Raw genomic sequence first — 11,328 nt, 5'->3', positions numbered from 1 at the left:
CATGACAGGCAGATGGAAGTGCAGGAAGTACCTGCTCACGGCTTGCTGCTCCCACACGAAAGCAAGTGATGAAGTGCAATGAAAAAGGTGAAGTCTATGTCCAGTTTGATAAATTGGAATTTGAGCCACTTGGGTGCTGCAAGGCATAAATCAAACATCTCTTCCTGTCTGTCTTTTTTCCCTCTACATGATAACACAATAGTAGAAAATGGGTGCTAGCATCAATGGCATAGACCACATGATTAATGACGGCTGTATGTAGGCAGATGTTAAGCACAGCCATTAGTAACCTACGTGTCGGATCACATTAGCGGTGGGGATGCACAGCTAGGCCGTGTCATTCATATGCAATAAAGATTGCCTTACAAGTCTTAATTCCTGCAGTGTGACCCATATTTCCTGTGGAGGGTTATGCAATGTCGCTACAAGTGTTTTATACAAGATTGAGCACAGAGGGAGGCGATATCGACGTGTTAATGACAAGAAGACGCCGGCATATGGAAATTCTTTATGCATGGCTTCACAGGCACCGTGGCAAAACACATAAAATTTGGTGGTATTACAGATCTGAAAAACTAAACTTTACACAATTTTTGCACTATAACTCACTTGGCCATTGTTCAGTCAGCAGGCGTTTATTGCAATGTAATCTATCATCTGTGATTGTATGGAAGCAAATGATAAGTTGAATTGTATTAACTGAATACCTGATTGTGAAATTTAACCACTGTTGAATGCTTAATCTTGACTTTACATGCCACTGAAATTAAAGCATTGAAATATCTCACTTTGAAAACCGAATGTCTGAGTTTACGTGGCTTTAATCTAGAAATTTCCAGTTGGTTATTTCATGAGATGCAACATAGAAAAATTAAAATGTCCTATTAAAAGTAAAAAAATGGATTGGTTCAATCCAAACACCAGACTTCTAGATGAAAAATCTAATCTTGAACATCAAAGCTGCCGGGGATCCTATCTGGTTGCTGTAAATTGGTCTAAATATCTGTTTCAAATATTCACTCGCAATTCAATTCCACAATTAGGTGTTTAATTGCCGATATGATTCAACTTGCTCCGGCTATTGTTTGCTTCCATACTGTGGTTTATCTCATTTAAAAACTACTGATGTCATTTTCACTACCTGAGCAGCCACAGAAGGTACAAGCAGACGAGTGTAGTCCACTTCTTCAGGTGTTAATGAAACCTTTTCACTTGCATTATTCACTACATTTCTTCACCCTTGTTTTGTCCGCTTTACACCTGAATTTTGCAGGTCCAAACAATTTTTCAGTTGTCTTTCCTAAATGTTTTTTTTGCAAAGCTTGCTTTTCCATCTTTTTAGTCATTGGGCCTGATTTTGTCATTCACCACCTGTAACTTGCAGGTGATCAGTGTAACCTACACCAGCCTGTGGCAGGTGAATACAACCCTTTTGCCTTTCCACAAGCTTTACTGTGACACTGTGCTCTCACTCCTCCCCCATTACAACTTAATGTAGTTTTTGTGTCATCAACTTGATCTGTTTTTATTTGAAACTATCAAAAGTAGAAACAGACACTGCGTAAAGACACACAGAGGCATCATGTAAAATTAATTTGGCTTTATTGCTCGCACAGTGCATACTGTAGATGTTTTCAGAAAGTTCTGTTACAGTGACACCTTGTGGCTGTACGGCATCACTGCAACTCTGCCTACCAATTCACAGGCAATGCCAGGAGGAGACATGTATTTATTATTCCTGCACCCATATTTCGCCCTACTGATCACTCAACAGCAAGCACATACACTCATCTCAGTAGCTCATGTAACTGTAAACCTCTGTCCCCTCTGGCATGGCCTCCAGGCTGCTGCCATCCCTGTGTGGTAGAGACGGATACTGTGGATTCTGGCTATACATGGAGACATACAAAGGGACTAATAATTTCAAAACACAAAAGGTGGTGCAAAATAATGCAGATTCATTCATTGGGTGGAGACTTGTATAGCAATTCCAACAAAAATTAATACACATCAAATTAATCTATTGATCAGGGGGGTCTGTTAACTAATAATAAAATGTTACACGTCAGGGCTGGACGATAAGACCAAAAATCTATGTGACTAATTCATATTCACCTTTATCGTTAATTGATGTTCGAATACAGCAGTGCATGATATTTCTTCTCTCCTGTAGGCACAGTCTGATATCTTTGTATCTTTGATGTATTACAGTATGACCAGTTAAAGGACCTCTGGACTGGTTGGCTGAACTTCCACCTCACTGATGTAACTGTTCTCTCTGTTTACATCCACCTATAAATGGATTCATGATGTAGGCAGTAATTCAGTAAATTTGATTTATCATCCAGCCCCATTAACATACAAAGTTTATATAAAAATAAGTACTGTATGTGAAACAGAGGAATCTTGAAATAGTTCTTTGCCATGTTGCAAATGCAGAAGTGCGAAGCAAACTACAAACCAAAGAGAGTTTGCCAAACCTCGTCCTCCTCATACAGCAGCTGAGGCAAGCTCCATGACAATCTGGCAATAAAGACATGTTGGTAAGACTAGTCTACATTCGTCCTCCATTCTTCATATCCATTCATCCTTCATTGCTCCACACAAGCCTCCTCACCCAAAACTGGAGCATGCCGACCTCCGTGTCTGAACTAATGCAGCTGTCTGCCTGTCCCTCTTGGCCAAATAAATAGAAAAACACAGAGAAAGACAGACGGGAGAAAGAGAGAAACCGGGTGTGTGTTTTGGTTTGATGGCAAGCGGGACCTTCTTTCCCAGGTTACGACGTTAGTGTAGCGTCCGTGGGGGCCGGTGAATCCGTGGCGTTCGTGGAGGCGGCTTCCGTGGGGAGCGTGGAGGCTGCGGCGGGCTCAGCCGCAGGCGCCGCTGTGACTGTGACCGAGGCTGGAGGAGCGGTGGTGGAAATGGGCAGGAGGGGGGCCACTCCTTGAGGGAGGAGAGGAGGCAGCTGGGAGGGCAGCATGGTGGGTAGAGGGGGTAAGGGGGCCAGACCTGGGAGGTTGAGGGGTGGGAGAGATGCCAGAGGTGGCACTGGGGGAGACAAAAGGAAAAGGAAGTGAGATGTGTGGATTTGTGTTTAAAATTTGTCTCACCAATCACACTCAGTCTTATTTACTGTCAGAAAGTTTGATCAAAGCTCGACTGCTCTCATATCTGTCCTGTTTACATACGGCTACAGGCAGCAGCCTGTTAGCTTAGAATAAAAACATTCTGACTTTTTTATTTCTCAGCCAGGAGCCCTGCCCAGCAACCACATGGTGACGATAAGACTTCAGGAAATTACCGCTCCCTGGATATAACTCCTTGTACTTAAGAGGCGCTTTAGTGGATTTTGTTACTTTTGGTGAGAGCCAGCTTTGCAGTTTCCCCCTGAGTCAAGTCTTTGTGCTAAGCTAAAAGCTAAGCTAACCAACTGATGGCTGTAGCCTTATATTTAACAGAGAGATATGAGAGTGATATCGATTTTCTCCTGGCAAGAATGTATGAACTATTCCTTTAATAATAGTCTCAATTCAGAGGATACACTCATTATTAAGACGATATATAATATGCCATACCACATAGTTTATAATATGTACTCATATAGTATCTGAATTCCAGTCTGAAGACCAATATGCTCATACTTAGTATAAATACAGTGGCATGCAGAAGTTTGGGTATTCCAGGTCAAACTTTCTGTTCTGTGAATAGCTAAATGAGTAAAAGATGACCTGATTTCCAAACAGAATAAAGCTAAAGGTGACACATTTCTTTAAAATGTCATTTCATACTTGCACCTTTTTGAAATAAAAAAAAAAGGAAAAGGGCCAGAAGCAACAGTTTGGGCACCCTGCATGGTCAGTACTTAGTAACTTGTAAAGGCCTTTAGTAGTCAGCTCAGAGTCTTTCAGTTCTTGTTTGGGGGATTTCCTTCTACTCTTCCTGAAAAATACTTGGGCCGTCTTGCATTCACTGCTCTTTTGAGGTAACCATCCTCTTTTCCATTTTCATCTTTTTTTTACAGACGGTGTGATGTTTTGCTTTCAGAATTTGTCTGTATTTAATTGACTCCATTCTTCCCTCTACTCGTGAAATGTTTCCCGTCTCACTGGCTGTAACACAAGCCCAAAGCATGATCGATCCACCCCCTGTTTGACAGTAGGAGAGGTGTTCTTTTCATGAAAGTCTGCACACTTTTTCTCTGAACGTAACTTTGCTCATTGTGGCCAAAAGGTTCTATTTCATCAGCATCAGGCTTGTTTAGATGTTCCTTTGCAAACGGACACTGAATTTTGTGGGGGGTTGATTTGCCTTTACAAGCAGTTCTCTTTCTGGTCTCCAGATCTCTGCTTGACCGCCACTGTTTCTGTTAACTGTCCTTTCCTAATTACATTACAAACTGAAGAAACAGCGACCTGAAAACACTTTTCTGTCTTCTTAGTCTTTTCCTGCTTTGAGGGCATCAGTTATTTTAATTCTCAGGGTGCTAGGCAGGTGCTCGGAGGAGCCCATAGCTGCTGATTGCTGGGACAAGGTCTGAGGAATCACAGCATTTATAATGTTTTGAAATTTGCATCACACTCAAGCTATGATGATGACAAACTGAGTATGGTCAGAGAGAATAATGCAATTTCATTTTTAACTCTGTGTTTTGGACATCAGTTTGTCTTCCACTCAGTTAACTATTCACAATAACAGACATTTTGACCAGGAGTGCCCAAAGTGTTTACTCTCTGCTTTTGATACCACCCAGTTTGTATGTAACTACTCCAGAGTCTTGCAAGACTCATATATATAACTGCAGGGTAAAGTCATATTCCAATTTCAAAACCCTGACAGTTTGGAAAACAATCACAGAATCTTGAGTAGCAGAAATCTGTTATGTTTCCTAACCTATTGATAATCCTGAAAAAGATTTAAGTTGTGACCCCCTAGGTCCTGACCAGCACTTTGGGAGCCATGTGCATAGAGTATACATAGATATATGTGCAGCTGAACAGAAAGTGTTCATTTACCTGTGGTTCCTACTGGCGGTGGTCCTGCTAATGACACGGCACTGAGGTCTGGGAGTGGCAGGTTGAGGTTGGGCAAGTTAGGGAGCGGAGGTAAGCCACCTGGGAGGGGCATCAGACCTGCAACCACACACACGTGCACAGACAGACAGACAGAGAGCATTATGTTGGGTGTACTATTATTCATTCATTTTTTTTTAATCTGCCTTAATTACTATTGATTACTAAACTTCATGATCAAAGTCATGTTACTTTACTGCAGGAAGGCCCCTTTGGAAAAGAACATATTTCTTTGTACATTTGAGAGAAAAATGAATTGCTTTTAGGGCGTGGCACACATGAGATGGAAGACCTTTTATACATGAGCCAACAAGATATAGTGAAGGAGAGGTGGGAATTCATGTCGTAGAGACAGCTGACAGTTTATGGCAATATAAACAATAACCAGGATACAAACACAGTATCACGAGATAATAGTCTGACAGGAAGTCACACACTGCTAAGTTTAAGCGTATCTGCAAAGTGCTTGAAAATGTAACATAGATTCTGTTTACTGAAGGACAAGCTGCGACTTGTCCTTGTGAAAACAAAGTGTGTATATTGTGTACACACACTAAGATTTGATATTTGCAAATGCAATTGAGACAGACCTCTTCTTTCTTCTTCTGAACACGGACGTATTTAGCAAACTGATGTGTCTGTTCTGAATGCGTATGCTTGAGAAATCACACACCTGGTAGCGTGGTGGCGGGGTTGAAGCTGGTGGCGGCAGGATTCAGAGGAGTGAGAGGGCTGAGGGAGGGGCTGGTGGAGGAGGGGAGCAGAGGTACTGTGGGCAAACCTGGAGGAGAGTGCGACACAACAGTATGTTAGATAAAAATACATGGAGTAAAAGACCCCTGTCATATAACAAGCTTGAAGCACTGGAATAAATAGATGAGTGTGAAAAAAAGAGCAAAAACTGACAAACACCTGTCTGCAGCTCACTGGGCATGGTGGGCGGGGCTGTGCTGATTGACAGGCCTGACAGTGAATCTTCAAGGCCAGAGGGGACGACGGGCGCAGTAGGAGGAGGGGTCACTGCTGAAAGCTGGACCTGAAGGAGTTAAAAGACATTAAAAAACATGAAGGCGGTAGAGAAAAGGATGCTGCTGTCAAATAGATGAGGTCACATTCATCCAAACGTGCAATTAGCTGTAATGAGCAACACTGCTCTGTCCCTCTGCTGCTCTGCTGCATACACAATGAGGCTACTTGCATTTATAGTGTGTGGAAAAAAAAATCTGAGGCCACAAGACACAAAACTTCAGTCTTTTCAATGTCAAGCACACATGCTGCATGCTGATAAGTAAAGTTTTGGCTGGCTTAAGAGACCATAGCTCTCAGGGATACACAGTGAGAGAGTAAGAGCTGGTAACATTTCAGGGAAATACACAACAGAATTACACAAGTACCGACACAACTGGCGAGTCCAGTGGTGTGTGTGTGTGTGTGTGTGTGTCCTGACCTCAGTGAATCCATCCTTCAGCGGACTGACAGGCTCACTGGGAGAGTTTCCAGGAAAGCTGATCTTCTTTCCCTCCTCAAATGGCCTGGTGGGGATCCTGTGGAGGTATCCATAGCCGATCCCACATCCAAGGCTGGACAAGAGAACAAAAACATTCAAAATCCGACGAACAAGCCGAAAGATTTTCATTCAAACACATGTGAGATTAGCCTGGGTCCAGGCCACTGAATAGCTGCCCACATCTCTGCTGTTGTACATATTGGACATTTCTCCAGACTGGGTTGGGAAATTACAACATGAAATTGTCATCTTCCTGTGCCAGATGCACACAAATACATCCATGAAGAATAGTAAGAGAAAAATGACCACACAAATGGCAAAGAGCACAGATAAAATGGACAAAGCTGTGTGGGCTGTTGCAAGTGGACTTGGAACATTTCACTAACACTTAAATCTGCAATAACAGATTTTTTTGGCCATCTGTGCAAAACAAATTGTAGACCCAACCCTGACATATTATCAAACTTTTTAAAAAGATGTCCTGTGTGAGTTTCCTAGTAAACAAACAAGTTTTAGTTTTTAGTTTCACTGATGTGTATCTTGGCATGTTATGGCCACCTGCTGATCACTGGAATAGAGTGAAACCATTGGCAGGACTGTGAATCACGTCGCCCGCAGGCGCGTTTAATAATGTGCATCATTGTACGTGAGAGAAAACGGGGACGACTCATAGAAAAACAGCTTCATAGCTCTGCTAGAGGTCAAAAACACCACAGGGAGCTACTAAGTTGACATGGCAAACTTGCTAGCAAGACGCTGCTTATTTACACATCCAGCAGCTGGACCAACATTATTATTCGTTCAGAGTTGTGTTTGTGGCCACGTGACAAACGTCAGTGCAATATTCATTATTTTTTAGAGCGTAGGATGAAGTAGACTATTTGTCTTGGATGTAATAGTCTTCTATGTCTTCATATAATTAAAGGTTCAGTGTGCAGGATTTAGGGGGATCTATTGGCAGAAATGGAATATTCTATATTATATATATAGAGAGTATATAGAGTGAGAAGAGGGGTATTCAGTTAGTTGCAATCTGCAACCTCACCGCTGGATGCTACTAAATCCTACAAACTGGGCCTTTAATAGCAAGTCTATGCTTGTTTTTTGGATAAAAACTATTATCTATAAACAGAACAATAGCTCAAGGTGATCAGTTGCTACTACTGTTTATTTCAGTTGTGCATCGTGCAACACCCTCCATCAATGATGCATCCATGATTACAATGGTTCCACTCAACACTGGTGGAAATGGGAGTCTGGTTCGCTAGATAGCACCAAGGTTCAAAGAATCCTGAACGGGACCAGATCAAGAACCAAAGCTTATTTGGTGGAAAAGGGCTTTATGAGAGTCAACTGTATTCACACTGTCATTTGATTTTATTGCCACAATATAAATTTAAATTATAGCCATTTCAAAAAAGCATAGTTAGTCGGTCATCAACAAAAATGAAGGAAATGCTCGTAGCAACCACTGCCACACCTTCCATGGCAGCATCTGCTAGATGGACGCATCATTCACTGATAAGCTAAAACAAAATAAACTAAAAACACATAACAGAAAGTTTCAATTCAGTCTGATTCTCAGGCTAATTTGAGGTGTGATCAACTGAAAATCATTCTACATAATCCCTTTGGGTGTCAGACAAACTCTCAAAAAGGACTAACAGGCAGGGGTACAAGTGTGCAAGTGTGTTAAAAGTCGGTGTTACCTGCCCTCTCCTCCCCAGGCACTGTTAGGTGTGATGATCACCTCCCTGCAGTTATCGGTGTCTGTGTTGTACACATAGAGCTTCAGGCCTTTCCCCTCATGGCTCTCTATCAGAGAGAACAGGTCCTCTGACTGTAGATAAAGTCACAGAGAGGAGGAGATGGCGGACAAAATGAGAACACAAACAATCACTATCATTATCAGGTGGAGAATGTGCAGGAGTGACAGTTTCAAGGACCTACAGGGCTGATAAACTACCTCATTCATAACAGTGTCGGCTCCAATGATGTAGTCAGTATGCGGCCGCAAGCCTGCAAGGGCTGCTGGAGAATTAGGCTCCACTTCCTGTTAAGGAGAGGGTGGGGGGATAAGTAAACAAGCTACCATTTGACCACATAAAACAATACAATGCAGACTCGTCTTTGGGGTTACTTACTAGCACATGCCAAACATTCTCATTGGCTCCCTCAAAGCTGCAGAAACGAATGGAGACGCCGAGCAATCCCTGCCCGCCCCACAGGTTGCTAGGGGTGACTGTCGACTCCCGCAGCTCCAGGGTCTTAGAGGAGTAAACCAGCATCTTAACTGGTTTCTCCACACTGGCTTTGAGCAAGTCTTTCAAGGTGTCGTTGTCCTTGTTCTGCAGAGTAGAGGGGGGAAGGAGAGCAGAGGGGCAACCATGAAACACACAGTCCCTTATGGCTTTAGTCTGACTAGATGCAGCTACTGGCTTTCCTTACCAGTCTGGTGTTGTTAATGGAGACAATAAAGTCAAAGAAAGGCTCCAATCCTGCACGGTGTCCAGGCGAGTTCTCCTGAACCTGCACAGAAATGAGAGACAACCTGAGCTGCTGCTGCTGCTGGACCACACACTGTCACCTCCTGCATTTCACTGTACTCAGCATGAACAGGCTCGGCCTGAGCTGACACATCCAGGAGAGCTGGGCCAACAATGGCTTTAAAATGAGCCGGGAAACATTCATGCCACTATGTGATTTGGTTTGACTAACGATTCATGCAAGTATCACTGTAGTGAATGTCCATTAGTGTACACGCTGGTCTTCAACTGCACTGTTGTCAAGCAGAGCATCTACATTAGCTACTAACGTTACCGCTAAACGTCACTGACAGACAGGACGACTGACTGAAGTGGACAGCGGTCGCTTGTTACTAGAGGCGTCTTACGGTCACTCCAAATTTTGCAAAACAAGGGAGAAGAAGCACCGTTTGGTCGCTTTAACAAACACAGCTTGGCAGCTGTCATTCAGTGCAGCTACGTAGCTTTGGCTAGCTCCTACAGTGCTAGGTAGCTACTATTAGCAGGCATATTTAACTAGTTAGTTAACAGGCAGACATAAAGACAAAACATAACGAAGAAATGATATGACACAACTCGAAAGCACACAACATTTTTTTGACGTGGTGTTTTCCAGGCGGAGGCCCCAGCAGTCATCCCCGGCCTCTAGTCAACACACGGAGCAGAGAATCCTCCGCCTCTGACCTGACGCTAAGCTAACGGCTAACAGCAGGATGTAGAAGCTTAAAAACTCACCCGAAGGACGTGGTAGCCCTCGGAGCCTCCTCCCGGTATCTCCACACTCTGTGATCCTCCCATGCTTTCGCTCTTTTAAGGCTTTTTAGGTTTTATGGCAGCTTGTTACCCAGCAGAGGTGAGATGCCTGAACACTTCCACTCACCGGGTACACGTCGCCAAATGATTAGCTAACGATGCGCATGCGCCGTTACGTGGCAGGAAATAACGCCTTTTCGAAATTTCCAATTCAATATCCAAATTCCAGTCGGTTTGTTTGCAATTCAAGGAGCTCATTCACATCAAAGTGTAGAGTTCACACAAAGTGTTAAAATCAGCATCTTCCAAAACACAGGGGTGATATTTAGTATTTATTTCAGACAAGTTCTTGATATTTTAACAATGTAGTAATCTTGACAGAATTATTGTATACGCTTCTTCTGATTTCACCCCACTTAATCTATTATAAACCACTATAATTAGATCGATATCACCATTCAAATTCTAATTATAATATTAGAACAACAGACAAACCTGCAAACTGTTTGTCACTTTACTTGTTTTATTTAGTTACACAGTTTCATTATTCCATAAAATTGTGTGCCAGAACTTTGTTGAAGTTCACCTACATTCTTTTCAGAAATCTGCCCTTGTGTAACACTGACTGCTCTATTTGTAAGCTCTCTTACAAATGCTTTCATCAAGCGCATTGTAGCAATTTTCATGCTCTGTTGGTTCGGCAGCACCAGCGTCTCTTTGAAAAAGCAGCTATTTAAAACTGGGGGAAAAAAAGGGTCTTTGTGAAAACTATAAGCCCTGCACACTTTCTGAAACCTTAAAACCTCCACAGCTGCAAAAGCAGTTGGTCAAGGAACTTGCCATTTGCAAACCCTCCCTCAAATTTCACATTTACATAAAGCTCCATTTCAATTTCCATTCAAGTGCTCCCATGCATCCATATTTCCTTACACTCACACACATGACTACAAGCTGGATTGGATAGTTTAAAAAATAAGTTAATAACTCTTCATAGCTTCTATTCCATGTGTATGATGTATACATTTCTGTGGTACTATGTTGTATTAGAAGTGTATTGTTGCAGTGAATCTACTCTCACGTCATTTCATCTCATGCATACACACACCTACATAGCCTACATATGTGCAGTGCATATATACATACATATGAAACAGATACCGTAATTACAGCCACAGTCACTGAACATTGTGTGTTCAATGTTTAATGTAAATCTAAATCTTGAGTTTGAAATCTAATCGTTCTGAAGCCTGAATGTGGTCGTCTGAAGGGTCAAGCTTTAACGTAACATTTCTTGGCATAATATCTGGTAGGTTTATTCATCTGGAATATTCAATAGGTTGCAACTGCTCTGAAAAGTGAGGTCATCTTTTAACCCCTGAAGCTACTTTTCTCTTTTTTTATTGAACTATGGTGTATGATGCAGGCTTTTCATTTCCTATATGGGACAGAGGGCAAGGCTTTTTAGAAGCCC

General features: G+C 42.4%; 1 protein-coding gene across 1 annotated transcript; it reads right to left on the bottom strand.

Annotated features, from left to right (window-relative positions):
- Positions 1-1,585: 1,585 nt before the first annotated feature.
- Positions 1,586-9,988, bottom strand: LOC121615120 (Golgi reassembly-stacking protein 2-like). The gene is made up of 10 exons (XM_041949308.1): positions 9,840-9,988; positions 9,028-9,108; positions 8,724-8,927; positions 8,546-8,632; positions 8,289-8,419; positions 6,520-6,652; positions 5,985-6,108; positions 5,746-5,853; positions 5,016-5,132; positions 1,586-3,051 (listed from the first exon to the last, which is right to left on the bottom strand). Exons 1-10 carry the CDS (start codon positions 9,900-9,902, stop codon positions 2,780-2,782), a joined length of 1,320 nt encoding a protein of 439 aa, XP_041805242.1. The 5' UTR covers positions 9,903-9,988; the 3' UTR covers positions 1,586-2,779.
- Between the last annotated feature and the right edge of the window lie 1,340 nt (positions 9,989-11,328).

The sequence above is a fragment of the Chelmon rostratus genome, chromosome 12 (genome assembly GCF_017976325.1).
Source record: "Chelmon rostratus isolate fCheRos1 chromosome 12, fCheRos1.pri, whole genome shotgun sequence".
NCBI classification, from domain to species: Eukaryota; Metazoa; Chordata; class Actinopteri; order Chaetodontiformes; family Chaetodontidae; genus Chelmon; species Chelmon rostratus.
Note: the sequence above shows the minus strand (reverse complement) of the source record. Positions and strands in the feature narration are given on the sequence as shown.

Excerpts from the sequence above, each read along its gene's own strand:
- LOC121615120 (XM_041949308.1), bottom strand. The coding sequence starts at position 9,902 with ATGGGAGGATCACAGAGTGTGGAGATACCGGGAGGAGGCTCCGAGGGC. Across the intron at positions 8,420-8,545 it reads CCGACACTGTTATGAATGAG|TCAGAGGACCTGTTCTCTCT; the intron begins GTAGTTTATCAG and ends CTTTATCTACAG. Across the intron at positions 6,109-6,519 it reads TGAAGGATGGATTCACTGAG|GTCCAGCTTTCAGCAGTGAC; the intron begins GTCAGGACACAC and ends TAACTCCTTCAG.